Here is a 19,769-nt window from a genome sequence, read left to right as displayed (position 1 = left end):
GTGGCATCTTTAGAGCCTCAGCCCCATCTTGCAGGCGAAGGGGTTTTGAAATAACTGTGGATAAATGAATATTCTTAGAAATCAGTGCACAAGAATCAGAGCTTCAGGGTGGGATGGCAGGAGAGTCATTAAGACATTTGAAGCTTTCCTGAGAGACCCTTGCCTCCTATCCTGCTTCCTATGGTGTCGTCATGTACTCCTCACTCCGCTGCCCCAACAAGTGTTGCTCCGATCCTTATTTGGGCTATGGTGTAAATGACTGATAACTGCTTGAGATGGTACCTTTCTAAATAGCCATATGTTTCAAAGCATGACCTTTTGATTCAGACAGACCTGGACATGCTACTTTGAAGCTTAGCTTGTTTACTTGTATAATAGAGTCAATATTCTGACAGCGTTGTCTTTAAGGATTGGATTGGATTTGATTAGGAGTCAGCCAACTAAAGTCCATGAGCTAAATGAGGCCTACCACTTGTTTTGTAAATAAAGTTTTACTGAAACCCAGAGACACTCATTTGTTTATATATTGTCTGTAGCTGCTTTTATATTGCAGTAGTCAAATTGAAGAGCTGAGATGGACCAGATGAACCACAAACCCTAAAATGTTTACTATCTGATCCTTTACAGAAGAGGTCCTAGATTACGTCATACAAGTTAATAAATGCTGGTTAAAAAAATAACCTTACCTAAAAGGTCAAAGCTGTGATGGGGAACTTTGGAGTTGCTGGCAATGATTGAGAGGAATTTGAGGGGCATGGGGCATCCTCCAGGGTTCCCTAAAGTGCCCTCCATAGGCCACGGTAATACCACAAAACATTTTTTCCTGTATGATGATGTTTCTACCCACTGCCATCTTTGATTTTTACAGCAAGCATGTCTGGCAGGATATCAAGGATTATTCCTTCCTATGTCACAGGACGGGAGGGGAGCCCAGAGAGGTGGAGGGGCTTGGGCTGGGACGTGACAAGGAGATAGAACTGAGCGGGAACTGGAGCCTGGGCCGGTTCTCACCTCTCCGCTCCTCACTGCCTCAGAGATTTGACACACCCTCACGTCAGGGAGAGGGCTCATGCCCACCCATTACGTGGCCTGGCACAAACCCTCTTGCTGTCAGAGGCAGGGGAAGGGGTGCACGTGATGGGGACCGGTCGATCAGTGGGCAGCATCATGGTGACAGTTCCTTATGTGGATTTGAACTTCCGTCTCTTCTCGTCCTGGTTCCAGCTTTTGGCCTGGGTGACCTTCCTAATCTGCTGGGCCTGGTGGGAGACCGGCTAGGAGAAGCAGAGCGGAAGCGGCGACACGCCACGCCGGGCAGCTACAGCATCGAGGTGCTGCTGGCGGTGGACGACTCGGTGGTGCGCTTCCACGGCAAGGAGCACGTGCAGAACTACGTCCTCACCCTCATGAATATCGTGAGTGTGCCCAGGGCCTGGGGCTGGGTGCCGGGGCTGGGTTGGGGGGCCCTGGCGCTCGTCTGATGGTTTGGTGGCGCTGGTTTTCCGGGTGGGCTCAGGGAAGTCACTGCCTGCTCCCATGTCCAGCTGAACGGTTTCCATGTTGAGATGAGCCTGAGCTGGCCTGGCGTCCATCCTGGGCCTTGGCCTGCATCAGCAGCATGTGACTGTGCTGAGGTACCTACAGGCAAACTGGAGCTTGTGGTCAGTGGTTTCTGGGCTTGGACATATTCAGAGCCTGGGTCAGGTGAGGCTAGGGGTCCCACTTGTTTTAGAGTTGAAGGGGTTTCCCTGAGATTCATCATCTGGGGAAAAAGCCCAGTCCTAGGCTAGAGAGACTGGCCACTGGGCTGTCATGTTAGCAGAGATCCCAGCCCCCCAGTGCGTGGCCCTGGGTGTTCACTGAGATTGGACAGGCAGGGAAAATGAGGGTTCTGGGTACATTTTGAGACAGGTGAAGCTGTGAGTGGTTACTGCTCACTTGTTGCCAGAGGTGCTCATGCAGAGATGCACGGCTCTTGTCATGGATAGGCCAGTGTTGTTTTTTTTTTTTAAAGAGAAGTCAGAAATGCAGAGAGTTTGTTTTTTTTTTAACTTTTTATGTGGAAAATTTAAATTGTGATATCTAAGTGAAACTCCTAATTTTTAAAATGCTAAAATAAAAACGCTGTGAATGCTGAATAAAACCTATCTACATGTCACATTTGGCCTCTGGGCTACAGATGGGCAGCTCTGACCTAAAGGCGCAGAGATGAGGGAGACCAGAAAGGAAGGGAGGTGGAAAACATCAGAGGTGGGCTCTGCACTGGTTCTCTTCTGACAAGAGGCCTTTGTCGGAAGTGCCTGTGGCTGCGGCTCTGGGAGGATGGGGACCAGTCTAGGTGCAAGTGGGACCAACCGTGGACGTTGATGATAATGTGACCTTCATGAGGGGAGTGGTAGCGCATTTCTGGGAATGGAACTGCTGATGAGCAAAAGTGCCAACCCCACGTCATGCCAACCCCCCGGCAACATTTATAGCAAAATAAAATAGCATGATGCTGCCTGTGCTGTCTGGCGTCTATAATCCAGCCGCACGGGAGGTGAGGTAGCTGCTGGGAGGGCATGCGGCCAGCCCCTTGTTAGCTGTGTGACCTCAGGCAAGGGACCTGTATTCTTCCGATTCTGTAACTTGCAAATGATGGAAAACAAACTTGAACTAGATTAAGGAAAATGGGGCTAAAAATATGGGCCAGGTTGTGGGAGAACAAGATGGAACTGTTTTAAGTGTAATCGGTACTAGAGGCTGACATGGACTCTTCAAGTCCTCTTCACATTCTGATTCTCTTGACCAACTTCTCAAAAAGACAGATTCTGGCTATGAGCATTATGAAGCTGAATATTTTTTCCCCCCCCAATTTTTAAAAATTGTGGTTAATTTGCAATGTTGTGTTAATTTCTATTGTATGGCAAAGTGATTCCATCATACATATGTATATACACACATTATTTTTTAAATATTCTTTTCCATTATGGTTTATCAGGATATTGAACATAGTTCTCTGTGCTGTACTCTAGGCCTCGTTGTTTGTCCATTCTGTATATGAACGCTTGCATCTGCTAACCCCAGCCTCCCACTCCATCTCGCCCTCAACTCTCTACCCTTTGGCAACCCCTCGTCTGTCCTCTACGTCCGTGATTCTCTTTCTGTTTCAGAGATAGCTTCGCTTGTGTCATATTTTACATTCTACATATGAAATCAGTATCATATTTTACATTCCATATATATGTGATATCATGACATTTGTCTTTCTCTTTCTGACAGTACGGTAATCTCTAGTTGCATGTTGCTGCAAAGGCATTCCGGAGAAGGCGATGGCACCCCACTCCAGTACTCTTGCCTGGAAAATCCCATGGACGGAGGAGCCTGGTAGGCTGCAGTCCATGGGGTCACTGAGAGTTGGACATGACTGAGCGACTTCACTTTCACTTTTCACTTTCATGCATTGGAGAAGGAAATGGCAACCCACTCCAGTGTTCTTGCCTGGAGAATCCCAGGGACGGCGGAGCCTGGTGGGCTGCCGTCTATGGGGTCGCACAGAGTCGGACGCGACTGAAGCGACTTAGCAGCAGCAGCGGTAGTCTTTCTTTCTTTTTTATGGCTGAGTAATATTCCATTGTCTATATTTACCACCTCATCTTTATCCCTTCATCTGTTGATGAATATTGAGGTTGTCTCCACGTCTTGGCTCTTGTGAATAGTGCTGCTATGAACATAGAGGCACATGTATCTTTTAAAATTATATAGATAGTATTGTCTGGATATATGCCCAGGAGTGAGATTGCTGGATCATATGGTAATTGTGTTTTTAGTTTACCAAGGAACCTCCCTACTGTTCTCCACAGCGGCTGCACCAACTTACATTCCCACCTGGAGGAATGGAGGGTTTCCTTTTCTCCACACCCATCCCAGCATTTGTCATTTGCTGACTTTTTAATGATGGCCATTCTGACTGGTGTGAGGTGGTACCTCACTGTAGTTTTGGTTTGCTTTTCTCTAATAATTAGCAATGTTGACGATCTTTTCAGTGAAGCTGATTCTTACTACGATAGCTCCCTGACCAGAGACAAAAGAAGTTTCCCCTTGAGTTCCCAGGCAAAAGTTCCTGGAGCAGGACTCTAAAATTTGAGTCACACGACCACTCTTTGGACCAATCACTATATGTTGGAGAAGGACAGAGTTTCCCAAAGGACAAGAGGGACTGGACACAGGCATGGGCCCTGGAGAAATTGTTCTGAGCTCACCAGGCACCCCAATCTGTGTCTGTTATAATAATATTTAATCCCTGAAAGCCTCCATTTTTCATAATATTGTCTGCTTGTGGGTTGAATGTGTACGAGGTCTTTAGCGCACACCTGGCGCTTAGGGAATGCTCAAGCAGTGTGTTCTGCATTCTTATAGCTGTATTGTCTTTGTGTGTTTGTGTGGTTCTTTGTCTGAGTCTCTGAAGGTGGATTCCTTGAGGATGAGAACTTTGACTTAGACTTTTTTTGAACCGCCAAGACCACACAGCATGGGTATTTAGTGCAACACCTGATAGGTGATCAGTAAATGTAGAAGTGAATGGTGTCAATGGGAGAAGCAGGGAGCCAGCCTGGGAAAAGGGGGAAACAGTATATGTCTGTCTGCAATGCCACTGTGAAGAAAAGGGCAAGGGTAGAGATCGCTCCAGTTACAGGAGCCCCAGGGAGGGGAGGAGTGCCAGGAAGCCTGCCCCTTGCCACTTCTTTGTTTGAATACTAATTCTGTTATTCTTGGGGCCTGGGATTCGATCCCTGGATTCCCTGGAGAAGGGAATGTCTACCCACTCCAGTATTCTTACCTGGAGAATCCCATGGGCTGAGGAGCCTGGCGGCTACAGTTCATAGGGCCTCAAAAACACAGACATGACTGAGCAAATAACACACGCACAGACAGCCTGTGGCTAGCAACTCAGAGAGCAAAGTCTACCACTTGCTGCCATTTGAGAAAGAGAGGGAGGGTAACTATGTGTATGAACACACCCACCTCACTGGAGCACTTGACCACCCATCCAGACTGTAAATTGCTAGTCCGACCTAAGACCACACAGCTGAATACTAATCCCATTAGTCAGAGAGCCAAGTTGGCCCCTGGAGCCAGCAGGTGGAGAACAGGAACGGGGGGGAGGGACTGGGGAAGGGGCCAGGGGAGCCCTTAGGAAGCCCTGAGTGTTAGGACCCTTGGTCCTGGATCGTGAAGACCCCAGGAGTATGAATGAGCTCTATTCACAGCCCCAGAGTTTGCTAAAAAGATAATTTTCAGAAAAAAAAGCAAAATCATGACTTTCATACAAAAATAAAAACAGGTGTCGTGTGAAAGATTTTTAGTTCAGTTCAGTCACTCAGTCATGTCTGACTCTTTGTAACCCCATGGACTGCAGCACACCAGGCTTCCCTGTCCATCACTAACTCCCAGAGCTTGCTCAAACCCATACCCATTGAGTCAGTGATCCCATCCAACCATCTCATCCTCTGTCATCCCCTTCTCTTCCCACCTTCAATCATTCCCAGCATCAGGATCTTTTCAAATGAGTCAGTTTGCTAAAGTGTTGGTGGCCAAAGTATTGGAGTTTCAGCTTCAGCATCGGTCCTTCCAATGAATATTCAGGACTAATTTCTTTTAGGATAGACTGGTTGGATCTCCTTGCAGTCCAAGGGACTCTCAAGAGTCTTCTCCAACACCACAGTTCAAAAGCATCAATTCTTCAGCACTCAGCTTTCTTTGCAGTCCAACTCTCACATCCATACATGACTACTGGAAAAACCATAGCTTTGACTAGACGGACTTTTGTCGGCAAAGTGATGTCTCTGCTTTTTAATATGGCTTGTCATAGCTTTTCTTCCAAGGAGCAAACATCTTTTAATTTCAGGGCTGCAGTCACCATCTGCTGTGATTTTGGAGCCCCCAAAATAAAGTCTGTCACTGTTTCCATTATTTCCCCATCTATTTGCCATGAAGAGATGGGACTGGATGCCATGATCTTCATTTTCTAAATGTTGAGTTTTAAGCTAACTTTTTCACTCTCCTTCACTTTCATCAAGAGGCTCTTTAGTTCTTCACTTTCTGCCATAAAGGTGGTGTCATCTGCATATCTGAGGTTGTTGATATTTCTCCCGGCAATCTTGATTCCAGCTTGTACTTCATCTAGCCTGGCATTTCGCATGGTGTACTCTGGTGGCTCAGACGGTAAAGCGTCTGCCTGCAAGGTGGAAGACCTGGGTTCAGTCCCTGGGTCAGAAAGATCCCCTGGAGAAGGAAATGGCAACCCACTCCAGTACTCTTGCCTGGAAAATCCCATGGACAGAGGAGCCTGGTAGGCTACAGTCCATGGTGTCGCAAAGAGTTGGACACGACTGAGCAAACTTACTTTCACTTTCACTCTACATATAAGTTAAATAAGCAGGGTGACAATATACAGCCTTGAGGTACTCCTTTCCCAATTTGGAAGGAGTCCAACCAGGCAATCCTAAAGGAAATCAGTTCTGAATATTCATCGGAAGGACCGATGCTGAAGCTGAAACTCCAATACTTTGGCCACCAAGACTTTGGCAGAGAACTGACTCATTTGAAAAGACCCTAATGCTGGGAAAGATTGAAGGCGGAAGGAGAAGGGGACAACAGAGGATGAGATGGTTGGATGGCATCACTGACTCAATGGACATGAGTTTGAGCAAGCTCCGGGAGTTGGTGTTGGACAGGGAAGCCTGGTGTGCTGCAGTCCATGGGGTTGCAAAGAGTCAGACACGACTGAGCGACTGAACCGAACTGATGTTTAACTTAATAAGGGAAAGAGAGGGGAGAAGAGGCTCCATGGGAAGGGCAGATAGGTTTCTTTAGGAAAGACAAGTGGACTTTAGGAGAACAAGTAGGAAATAAGAAAGTTTGTGATGATACATGTTTATTCAGGTGCAAGTGGTCTTTCTTTTTTTTTAAATGGCCATGAAATTCCCCTGGGGAGAGGATTTATAGCAGCTCATTTTCTCGGGAGTTGCTGCTTTGTCAAAGGAGGGAATTTCTTTTATATATATACAAAATTTATTGTTTTAATTGAAGGATAATTGCTTTACAGAATTTTGTTGTTTTCTGTTAAACCTCATCATGAATTAGCCATAGGTGTACATATATCCCCTCCCTTTTGAAACTCCCTCCCGGGAATTTCTGAGATGCTTTATTTCTGCATCTGTTGAATCTCAAGTGTCTTCAGCTTAAACTAATATTTATACCAACTCTGAGTTCTGAGTGGGTCCCCACCCAGGCCAGGAGTGGGACCCTGGGAGTGACCCCAGGAAGTGAGTGAGTGGATGTGTGCGTGTCCTGGAGGGACCATGGCCAGTTCGTGAGATCCCTGCTTGGGGTGGAAACTCACGTGTTGTAGGTTTTGCACCACTGTGTGCCCTTGGGAAGGCCCCCACCAGACACACGGGCACTGAAGACCCTGCAGGGGGGCCTGCTGTGGAGCCTGTTTCCATGGTCTCGGTTCTGTGTCTTCTCAGAGGTTCTGGAGTGCTGTTGGAGGCTGGTTCCTTGCTCGCTGCTGCCTTGCCCTTGTGGGTGTGGGAGCAGAGGGGTGCAGCTTCCCACAAGGGCTCCTTCCTCTTAGGAGAAAGGCTTAGGGCACTGAGATGGACCTCGCTTCAGGAGCTGCTGCCTTGCAGACCTCCAGCTGCCACAGGGGGAAAGTGAGGTTTGGGGTTCTGACTTTTCTGGGGGACAGCAGCCAGCCAGCCAGAATCCCACCTGTGACCATGAGTGGAGGGGCCCAGACAACCTGTCCCTCCCCGGAGATCAGCAGCTCATCCTATCCATTGTGTGGAAACCTGTATTTGGCTGGGATGCTTGAAGCCCTGCTTCCCTTCGGGATCTCATGAAGCCAGGAAAAAGGGTGCCCCTTTGCTCTTCCCTCACGGCACCTGCCTGCCTGTGACCATTTCTGATCCTGGTTTCCAGGGCCAGGGGTGGCCTGGTGGGATCAAAGAGAAGAGATATGGTTCCCAGGGTGGATGGGAGGGGCAGAGCCCTTTGTGGAACTCAGAATGATCTGATCAGGTCTCAGTCACTGTGGCTCTCAGGGGCTTCTTGCTTCTCACTTTTCTTTTGTGTTAACCTGGGGATGGATGTACCATAAATATTCATAGAGCTTCAGATGTTGGGCAACGACTCCTCAGCCTTCCCTCACATTCTGCTGTGCCCTGGATGGACTTGGCTTTCTCTGTGCCTCGGTTTACCCATCTGTGTAGAGGATGTTTCCTTAAGGCTTCTTAAATCTCAGGGCAAGGGATCATGTTTAAAAAGTTTTATTAGAATATAGTTGATTTACAATGTTGTGTTAGTTTTAGGTGTCGGCATAGTGACTCAGTTATTCGTTGTTGTTCTGTCACTGAGTTCTGTCCGACTCTTTTGTGACCCCATGGATTGTAGTCTCCCAGGCTTCTCTGTCCATGGGATTTCTCAGGCAAGAGTACTGGAGAGGGTTGCCATTTCCTTCTCCGGGGGTTCTTCCTGACCCAAGGATCAAACCCTTGTCTCCTGCATTGGCAGGTGGATTCTTTACCACTGAGCCACTTGGGAAGCTCCCAATATATTCACTGTTTTTCAGGTTCTTTTCCTATATAGACTACTACAGAATATTGAGTAGAGTTCCATGTGCTATACAGTAGGTCCTTGTTGGTTATCTCTTTTGTTATATAGTAAAGTATGTTTGTTTAATTCCAAGTTCCTAATTTATCCCACCCTAGCACCCGATGTTTCCCCTTTGGTAACCATAAATTTGTTTTCAAAATCTGTGAGTCTGTTCCTATTTTGTAAATAAGTTCATGTATATCATTTTTAATTAGATTTGACGTATGAGTGATATCAGGTGATATTTTCTCTGTATTTTCCTTTTCTGTCTGACCTAGTATGATAATCCCTAGATCCATCCATGTTGCTGCAAATAGCATTATTTCATTCTTTTTTTGTGACCGAGTAATATTCCACTGTATATAGTTACCACATCTTCATCCATTTCTCTGTTGATGGACGTCTAGGTTGCTTCCATATCTTGGCTATTGTAGATGGTGCTGCGATGAACATTGAGGTGCATGTATCTTTTTGAATTATGGTTTTCTCTGGATATACACCCAAGAGTGGGATGGCTGGGTCATACGATAGTTCTATGTTTAGTTGTTTAGGGAACCTCCACACTGTTCTCCATAGTGGTTATATAAAATTACATTCCTACCCTCTCCAGCCTTTATTGTTTATAGACTTTTTGATGATGGCCATTCTGACCTGTGTGAGGTGATAACACCTTGTAGTTTTGGTTGGTATTTCTCTGATAATTAGTGATGGTGTGACATCTTTTCATGTGGTTTTTTTGGCGATCTTTATGTCTTCCTTGGAGAAATATCTGTTTATATATTTTGGCCACACCACAGGGCTTGTGGGATCTTGGTTCTCTAACCAGGGAGGGAGCCCATATCCCTTGAGTGGAAGCATGTAGTCTTAACTGCTGAGCTGCCAGGGAATTCCTTTCTTGTTGTTTAGTCACTTGGTCATGTCTGACTCTTTGCAACCCCATGGACTGCAGCATGCCAGGTTCCCTCTCCTACTCTCCCAGAGTTTGCTCAGCCTCATGTCTATTGAGTCGGTGATGCCATTCAACCATCTTGTCCTCTGTTGTCCCTGTCTCTTCCTGTCTTCAGTCTTTCCCAGCATCAGGATCTTTTCCAATCAGCTCTTCGCATCAGGTGGCCAAAGTATTGGAGCTTCAGCTTCAGCATCAGTCCTTCCAAAGAATATTCAGAGTTGATTTCCTTTAGGATGGACTGGTTTGATGTCCTTGCAGTCCAAGGGACTCTCAAGAGTCTTCTCCAGCACCACCATTCAGAAACATCTATTCTTTGGTGCTCAGCCTTCTTTATGGTCCAACTCTCACATCCGTACATGACTCCTGGAAAAACCCTAGCTTTGACCATGTGGATCTTTGTCAACAAAGTGATGTCTCTGCTTCTCCTGAGAGATGTCTGTTTAGATCTTCTCCCCATTAGAGCTGCCCACATGGAGCTGCATGTGCTGTTTGTGTGTTTTGGAGATTAATCTCTTGTCAGTTGGTGTGTTTGCAAATATTTTCTCCCATTCTGGGTGTTGTCTTTTTACTTTGTTTATGTTTTGCTTTGTTGTGCAGAAGCTTTTAAATTTAATTAGATCCCATTTGTTTATTTTTACTTTCACTTCTATAGAAGGTGGATCAAAAAAGATATTGATGTGATTTATGTCAAGGAGTGTTTTCCCCTTAAGAGGTTTATAGTGTCTGGCCATACATTTAGGTCTTTGATCCATTTTGAATTTATATGTATGGTGTTAGAGAATGTTTTAATTTTATTCTTTTACATGTATCTGTCTGGTTTTCCCAACACTGCTTATTGGATAGACTATCTTTTCTCCATTGTGTATTCTTGCCTCCTTAATTGACCACAAATGTGTGGGTTTTCTAGCCTGTTCCATTGATCTATATTTCTCTTTTTGTGCCAGTACCATACTGTTTTGATTACTGTAGCTTTGTAGTATAGTCTGAAGTCAAGGAGCCTGATTTCTTTCAGCTGTTTTTCTTTCTTAGGATTTGTTTGACCAAGAGAACCACTTGAAATGTAAGGGGCAGTTTTCAGCATTTAGTGAGTGTCTGGTGTGTACATAGTATTACATATGGACTCCTGTCCTAGGGGACCTTTGAGGGCAGTGCAGAAGGAGATGGTGTCCCTGTGGACTTCTGGAAACAGGAAGGCTATCTGGAGGCATTTGGTGCTGGGCCCACCTTGGCAGGGAGAGGTCTGGTAAGATGAAGAGTGTGCAGGCCAAGAATGGTGGCAGCAGTGTGAAGGGGAGGTGGCAAATGCCTGCAGAGAACTCTCGGGAGGGCAGCTCTGGCAGGATGGTCCATCAGGCAGTAGCATGGACTCTCAGATGGAGAGAATGCATGAAGAATAGTGCCTGATGGCGGCACACAGGTGGATATATGACAGGGACAGATGGATGCCAGAGGCCAGCTGAGGCTGTGATAAGGCAGCAGAAAGAACCAGGACTCCAGGACTCCAAGCTACTGGCAAGTATCTCAAATATCACAGTGTTATTCCAGTTCCTACCACATGTCAGACGCAGGGCTGAGGACTTGATGGGCAGGCTCCTCGCCTCCTCACTGATGCCTTGTACAAGTGATGTTCTGCAGGTCTCAGAAGCCGAGTGACAAATGGCAACACTGGTATTCAGACTCTTCACTGTCTGATTCCAAAGTTAGCTCTTTTGTCCCGCTGCTGCTGAGGCAGGACTTGAGGTGGGAGGGTTGCTGGGCTCCCAGCTCTGGCGGTGGGAAGCACGCTGCCCCTTTGCAGAAGGAACCGCTTCCTGAGATGGGTCTCCCTGGCAGAGTCAGGATCATGAGCTTCACTGTGAGACATTCTTGATCTTGACTCCTGGCTGTGGCCGGACTGGCTGGTGCAGTCAGGTACCCTCTCATTGCCTGGGGTGATGTACCAAATCCTCTCTGGGATGAAGAATCATGTGGATATGAGTTTCAGAGATACTCCTCAGGCCCAGAACCAGAGCAGAGGGAGGTGAGAAGGCAGAGAGGACCTTTCATCAGTCCTCCCCAAGCCAGTCTGTGGCTGGACCCCTCTTGGTATCCCCCCTGTCTGGGTGATAGGCCCCCTGCCCGCCTCAATCCCTACCTGCCCCACTCGGCTCTTACTACAAAGATGCAGAGCACCAAGGCCTCTCAGATGCCCTGCTTGGAGAAGCTTGGCACCCCTTCCAGATCCTGGAGGTTTGGCTCTCAGGCCTAGATCTAGGTGCCTCACCCAGGAGCATGGCTTTCTGTTGTCACTGTGTTAGATATTCATCATACCAGCTGGTTCAGAACAGCACAAAGACCTCTTTCCTGCTGACAGAGTGTTGCTCTACCAGACCTCTTCCCTTCAGGGGTATGTGAGCAGCTCAACCTCCCTGCTCACTGGGAGGATGCAAATCCCCCTCCTCTCTCACTTTATGTCCTTTGCCTTCTTTTGTTTCTCCGCACGGAGCTTCCCAGTGCTTGGATAGCACTCAGAGACCACTTCCCCCACAAAGCAAAAATTCATTCACTTTAAGACAGTGGTTCTTGACTGGAGGCAATTTTGCATCCCAGGGGACACTTGGGAGGGTTTGGAGAAATGTTTTGAATGTCACAGCTGGAGCAGGTGGGGTGTTCCTGGCATCTGATGGGAGGGGCTCGGGGATGCTGCCAACACCCTCCAGTACACAGGATGCCCCACAAGAGAGAATCGTCGGCATCAGAGTGACCTTAGTGACCACATGTGACCCCCCTGCCCACCAGCCTTACAGTATAAATCCGGAGTTCCCTGGTGGTCCAGTGGTTAGGACTTATGCTTTCACTGCCAAGGACCTGGGTACAATCTCTGGTCACGGAGCTAAGATCCCATAAGCCGCGTGGTGCAAGCAAAAAAAAAGGGGGGAAGGTATTATGATCTCTAGTTGCCCCACACAAGAATTCCACTGGGTAAACAGCGCCCGCCAGAGGCCCAGTGCTGTAACTTCTGGCAGGCATTCCTGGCAGGAGAGACGTGGTAATGAAGAGGACTGCTCTTGTGTGAAGAGAGCCTGACAGCTCACCAAGGGCTCTCATCGTGTCCAGCTTCTCCTTTGCAAGTATGGGACACTCTGGAGGCCAGACTCCTGAAATCCCGATTCTGGTCTGATCTCCTAGGCCGCTTCTCGGCCCCCAAGGTGCGAGGTAGCCATTTTAAACTAAGTAGCAGATGCTGTTGCTTGAGCCCATGCTGTGCACCAGGCGCTGTTCCAAACACTTGACTCCTGCCTCACCTTCTGTCCTCAGGCCTCCACACACCCAGAGTGTGGCTCTTTCCACATGGCCCCTCTTCACTCACAGGCAGGCCAACCAAGGCCAAAATGGCCCCTGCATTTTGGAGATAAGTCATGGGAGAGAAATGCTGAATATTGTGGACTCATAACAGGGCCTCTGTTGGGGTGGGAGGCCAGGCTCTAGGCACTCTGGAATCAGTCTGCACAAACAGCTTAGGCATGAAGTGGCCTAAATGGCTGGGTCCAGGAGGCACTGGGAACCCCAGGGTTAGCTGCACCTGAAGAGGTGTGCTGGTTAGACGGTAGCTTAAAGTGCAGGCTTGTTATAGTCCATACCAGCCCGTGATCATGAACTTGTGGGGTGGGGATAGAGCAGCTGAGAAAGGAACAGGAGATTAAACACCCTCCTCCCACCTTGCACCTCTGAGATCTCACTGGTGACCTCGAAGGCAGGGCCTGCCAACATGGCATGAGTCAGCGTGACTCCCCTGTGAGGTCTCAGTGCTAGCCCAGGGCACAGCAGGGCCCAGCTCTGGCTCCTGCCTGAGTGAGTCAGCGTCTGAGGGCTGGGGGAGAACAGGGACCTCAGGCTGTGGGCAGCAGTGTATCACTGGCATACATACACGTGTATGCATGCAGGCATGTGTACAGTACAAGTGTTTACACACGTGCATATACATGTGCCCACGTCTATGTGTGTGACATGGATGCATGCACATGTGCACACACAGATGAGTTTAGACATCTGTGTAAACGCGTCACTATTACCATATTTGATGAAATCAAAGACCCCATCAATTGTCAGGTCCTCTGTTATTTTATGAACTTGAGGAAGAGGGAAAATACTACTAATTAAATTCTGATATAATGCTTTCTTGGGTTTCCTGGGTGGCTCAGATGGTAAAGAGTCTGCCTGCAATGCGGAAGACTTGGGTTCGATCCCTGGCTTGGGAAGATCCCCTGGAGAAGGGCATGGAAACCTACTCCGATATTATTGTCTGGAGATTTCCATGGACAGAGGAGCCTGGTGGGCTACAGTCCATGGGGTCGCAAAGTCGGACATGACTGAGCAACTAACACACGATACACAGACACAATGCTTTCTTATCACTTGGCATTTGTATTTGTACTTATTGGAAGAGCTCTTTACCCTTATTTAGCCTTAGGTTTTGATCATATGTTACTCATTTTTTAATACTTTGAGTATTTACCTGGCTGTACTGTGTCCTCATTGTGGCACTGAGATCGTCTGTCTTCATATGGCACATGGGATCTTGCGGCCTACGGTATGGGAGCTCTTAGTTGCAGCATGTGGGATCTACTTCCCTGACCAGAGATTGAACCCGACCCCCTATATTGGGATCATGGAGTCTTAGCCACTGGACCACCAGGGAAGTCCCCTTGATCATACATTACTCTTGTATGTACATAGATGTGACAATATGGGGAAGTCAAGTATTCCCATAACTTCCTCACATTTAGAGTATTACTTGTCCAAGTCACTTTCAGTGTACGGTCATCAAAATCTGTGCTTTTCAGCACAGTATCGTCCCCTGGGCCGTCAGGAGCACTGCTGATGAGGGAGAAGCACTCCACTCTTCCTCTGCGATGTCATCCAAGGCACCAACACCCGTTCTTCAAGCTTCAAGTGTGTTTTTTAAAAATTTAAATTATTTATTTTAATTGGAAGCTAATTACTTTACAATATTGTAGTGGCTTTTGCCATACATCGACACTAATCAGCCATCAGTGTACATGTCTCCCCCTATCCTGAACCCCCCTTCCACCTCCCTCCCCATCCCATCCCATCCCTCAGGGTCGACTCAGTGCACCAGCCCTGAGTGCCCTGTCTCATGCATCAAACCTGGACTGGCAATCTATTTCACATATGGTAATATACATGTTTCAATGCTATTCTCTCAAATTATCCTACCCTCACCTTCTCCCACAGAGTCCAAAAGTCTGTTCTTTATCTCTGTATCTCTTTAGCTGTCTCGCATATAAGGTCATTGTTACCATCTTTCTAAATTCCATATATATGCATTAATATACTGTATTGGTGTTTTTCTTTCTGACTTACTTCACTCTGTATAAAAGGTTCCAGTTTCATCCACCTCATTAGAACTGATTCAAATGTATTCTTTTTAATGGCTGAGTAATACTCTATTGTGTATATGTACCACAGCTTTCTTATCCATTCGTTTGCTGATGGACATCTAGGTTACTTCCATGTCCTGGCTATTATAAACAGTGCTGCGATGAACATTGGGGTACATGTGTCTCTTTCAATTCTGCTTTCCTTGGTGTGTATGCCCAGCAGTGGGATTGCTGGGTCATATGGCAGTTATATTTCCAGTTTTTTAAGGAATCTCCACACTGTGGTTGTACTAGTTTGCATTCCCACCAACAGTGTAAGAGGGTTCCCTTTTCTCCACACCCTCTCCAGCATTTATTGCTTGTAGATTTTTGGATAGCAGCCATTCTGACTGGTGTGAAATGGTACCTCATTGTGGTTTTGATTTGAATTTCTCTGATAATGAGTGGTGTTGAGCATCTTTTCATGTGTTTGTTAACCATCTGTATGTCTTCTTTGGAGAAATCTCTGTTTAGTTCTTTGGCCCATTTTTTGATTGGGTCATTTATTTTTCTGGTATCGAGCTGCATGAGCTGCTTGTATATTTTTGAGATTAGTTCTTTGTCAGTTACTTCATTTGCTATTATTTTCTCCCATTCTGAAGGCTGTCTTTTCACCTTGCTTATAGTTTCCTTCATTGTGCAAAAGCTTTTAAGTTTAATTAGGTGCCATTTGTTTATTTTTGCTTTTATTTCCATTACTCTGTGAGGTGGGTCATAGAGGATTGTGCAGAGATTTATGTCAGAGAGTGTTTTGCCTATTTTTCTTGTAGGAGTTTTATAGTTTCTGGTCTTACATTTAGATCTTTAATCCATTTTAAGTTTATTTTTGTGTATGGTGTTAGAAAGTGTTCTAGTTTCATTCTTTTACAAGTGGTTGACCGGTTTTCCCAGCACCACTTGTTAAAGAGATTGCTTTTTCTCCATTGTATATTCTTGCCTCCTTTGTCAAAGATAAGGTGTCTATAGGTGCGTGAATTTATCTGGGTTCACAGATGAATTCTACCAAAAACTTAGAGAAGAGCTAACACCTATCCTACTCAAACTTCCAGAAAATTGCAGGGGAAGGTAAACTGCCAAACTCATTCTATGAGGCCGCCATCACCCTAATACCAAAACCAGACAAAGATGCTACAAAAAAGAGAAAACTATAGGGCAGTATCACTGATGAACATAGATGCAGAAATCCTCAACAAACTTCTAGCAAACAGAATCCAACAACATACTACAAAGATCATACATCATGACCAAGTGGGCTTTATCCCAGGGATGCAGGATTCTTCAATATTCGCAAATCAATCAATGTGATTTGTTAATGTGATACACCACATTATCAAATTGAAAGATAAAAATCATGATTATCTCAATAGATGCAGAGAAAGCCTTTGACACAATTCAACATCCATTTATGATAAAAACCCTCCAGAATGCAGGCATAGAAGGAATATACTTCAGCATAATTAAAGCCATATATGCTAAACCCACAGCAAACATTATCCTCAGTGGTGAAAAATTGAAAGCATTTCCCCTAAAGTCAGGAACAAGACAAGGGTGCCCACTCTCACCACTACTATTCAGCATAGTTTTGGAAGTTTTAGCCACAGCAATTAGAGAAGAAAAAGAAATAAAAGGAATCCAGATTGGAAAAGAAGTAAAACTCTCACTGTTTGCAGATGACATGATCCTCTACATAGAAAACCCTAAAGACACCACCAGAAAATTACTAGAGCTGATCAATGAATATAGTAAAGTTGCAGGATATAAAATTAACACACAGAAATCCCCTGCATTCCTATACACTAACAATGAGAAAACAGAGAAATTAAGGAAACAATTCCATTCACCATTGCAACAAAAAGAATAAAATACTTAGGAATAAATCTACCTAAAGAAACAAAAGACCTATATATAGAAAACTATAAAACACTGATGAAAGAAATCAGAGATGACACAAATAGATGGAGAAATATACCATACTCATGGATTGGAAGATTCAATACAGTGAAAATGAGTATACTACCCAAAGCAATCTATGGATTCAATGCAATCCCTATCAAGCTACCAACGGTATTTTTCATAGAACTAGAACAAATAGTCTCACAATTTGTATGGATAAACAAAAAACCTCAAATAGCCAAAGCAATCTTGAGAAAGAAGAATGGAACTGGAGAAATCAACCTGCCTGACTTCAGGCTCTACTACAAAGCCACAGTCATCAAGACAGTATGGTACTGGCACAAAGACAGAAATATAGATCAATGGAACAAAATAGAAAGCCCAGAGATGAATCCACATGGTGTTTTCTTGATCCTACCGGAAGGTGGCAAAGCAAGTTTTCAGACAACTATGGTTCACATACCTTCCTCAGATAGTCCCTGAACAGTTCATTATCTGAAATGTTGATGGATTGCAGTATCCTATGAAGCCACCAGGAATAACAAGAGACTCTTGCTAGAACAGGCAGTAGCAATACACCAGAACTGCCATTTGGCCTTCTACAGCCATAAACAGGGCGGACAGGCATCCTAGCCTCATGCAAGTTACCACATGCCCTTTTGCTAGAAAGGTTAGAGCTTGAGGGACAGTAGGGCTGGCCCCAGGGCCCAGGATTGAGAAAGGGCCAGAAGTGTTACTGTCAGTATTCCCCTGCCTTTAAGCAATGCTGCTTGCATTTCTTCAGGTTCAGAGGCACTGAGGGGCCTGGGTAGGCACATGAGCGGGGCCTGGCCTTGAATTTCAACTGTGGTTGCTACAGTTGTGTGTTGTCTACGGTTGCTGCCCATAGACAAGTGCCTGCATCACTTTGGGCTTGCTTTTCTGGCCATGAAAACATGGATAACATACCTTGTTCCTTGGAGCACCTTGGAGGAATGGCTGACTCTAGAATTAGGGCAGAGAATACCCAAGATGAGCATCTTGTAATACCAGAAAGTAAGGAAGTACCCCTCAAGACCCCCAAGCCAAAAATGATGGGCATGTGTTAAAAGGACAGAAGCCAAGAGAAAGAGCTCCTGATGGCTAAAGCTGGGACAATTCCAGCAATAAAATAAGCAATGAGGTGTTGAATTACAACCCAGAGTATAAAATAAATATCCACAAGTCCATACTGATAAATGAATGATTGAATATATAAATAAATGGAGAAGAAGAAACAAATCTCTGCAGAGGAATTTCAAATAACTGACATAGATCCTCTGCCCTTCAGGAGGTGGATTTTAACTCCCTGCTCCTCAACTGTGGATGGTGCATAGTGACTTCCTTCTGAAGAGCAGAGTATGGAAGCCGGACTGAGTGGCGGGGGAGGTAGTGACTCTGCAAAGCTGGCAAGCAGCTTCTCTGCAGGTGGTCAAGGTCCACATCCACAGTGATGTCATGTTTGTAGTACACATTCTTTTTCTTTTTTTTGCCATGCCACGTGGCATGTGGTATCTTAGTTCCCCCACCAAGACCGAACCTGTGCCCCCTGCAGTGGAAGCACAGAGTCTTAACCCCTGGACCACCAGGCAGGTCCCATTTCATGTACTTGTGACATAATGTGACGAGGGCGCTCACCTCTGTGGTCTTCTTCCCTGAATCCATATCCTCAGTCTAACCATGAAGAGAACATCAGACATACCCAAATTGAAGGAGCGGCTGTAAAATAGTTAACCAATATTTCTAGAAACCATTTAGGCCATCAAAAACCAGGAAAGTCTGAGGGACATCAGAAAGGAGAAACAGCCTGGAGCAGCCAAAGAAGATGTTAATGGTCGTTATTCAGTGGCCAAATCGTGTCCAGCTCTGCCACCCCATGGACCGCAGTATGCCAGGTTTCCCTGTCCGTCACCATCACCCAGAGTTTGCCCAAACTCATGTCTATTGAGTTGGTGATGCCATCCAGCCATCTCATCCTCTGTCATCCCCTTCTCCTCTTGCCTTTAATCTTTCCCAGCATCAGGGTCTTTTCCAATGAGTTGACTCTTCCCATCTGGTGGCCAAAGTATTGGAACTTCAGCATCAGTCCTTCCAATGAATATTCAGGGTTGGTTTCCTTTAGGATTGACTGGTTTGATCTCCTTGCTGTCTGAGAAGGAGCTAAAATGACTAAATGCAATGCGCTGACCTGGATGGGACCCTGGAGCCCAAAAAAGGGACAACACCCCTAAATTAGGAACATTGAAAAAAATATGGATGTTAATAAGTAATTCCCTGGTAGCTCAGGCGGTAAAGAATCTGCCTGCAATGTAGGAGACCTGGGTTCGATCCCTGGGTTAGAAAGACCCACTGGAGAAGGGAATGGCAACCCACTCCAGTACTCTTGCTTGGAAAATCCCATGGACAGAGGAGCCTGGTGGAGTACAGTCCATGGGGTCACAAAGAGTTGGACATGACTGAACGACTATCGCACACACAGAGTGTGTCAGTATTGGTTCGTGCATTGTGACAAATGTGTCTTAGTCATGGCAGATATTAATCACAGGGGACTCCGCACTCTCCATGCTACTTTTCTGAAAATCTGAAGCTATTCTAAAGTTTGAAGTATATTGATTTAAAAGGAAAGAAGGATTATGACTTCTTTCCAGGCAGGTTGCTGGGAGGGTTTGTGGAGATGATGCTAGGAAGTATGGGCTGTGTCAGCCCTTGGGTGGCAGTGTGTGCCCTCTTCTGTTTGAGCACAGAGCGGCCCTGAGACTCTAGGGACTGGCTTTCTCCACATTGCCCCTCCCTGTGGAGCCCTGCTGGACCTAGCTGCCCGGCAGTAGGTGGGCACTGTGCTCTGTAGCCCC

The 19,769-nt window shown here is 46.0% G+C and overlaps 1 protein-coding gene across 1 annotated transcript in view; it reads left to right on the top strand.

Moving 5' to 3' along the window:
* The window catches only part of ADAMTS14 (ADAM metallopeptidase with thrombospondin type 1 motif 14), a 97,248-nt gene that overhangs the window by 30,480 nt on the left and 46,999 nt on the right, over positions 1–19,769 (top strand). The window contains exon 4 of the mRNA XM_052640147.1: positions 1,225–1,415. Within this exon, the coding sequence (XP_052496107.1) occupies positions 1,225–1,415 (191 nt within the window). The remainder of the gene's footprint in view (positions 1–1,224; positions 1,416–19,769) is intronic.

The sequence above is a fragment of the Budorcas taxicolor genome, chromosome 5 (assembly GCF_023091745.1).
Source record: "Budorcas taxicolor isolate Tak-1 chromosome 5, Takin1.1, whole genome shotgun sequence".
Lineage (NCBI taxonomy): Eukaryota > Metazoa > Chordata > Mammalia > Artiodactyla > Bovidae > Budorcas > Budorcas taxicolor.
Note: the sequence above shows the minus strand (reverse complement) of the source record. Positions and strands in the feature narration are given on the sequence as shown.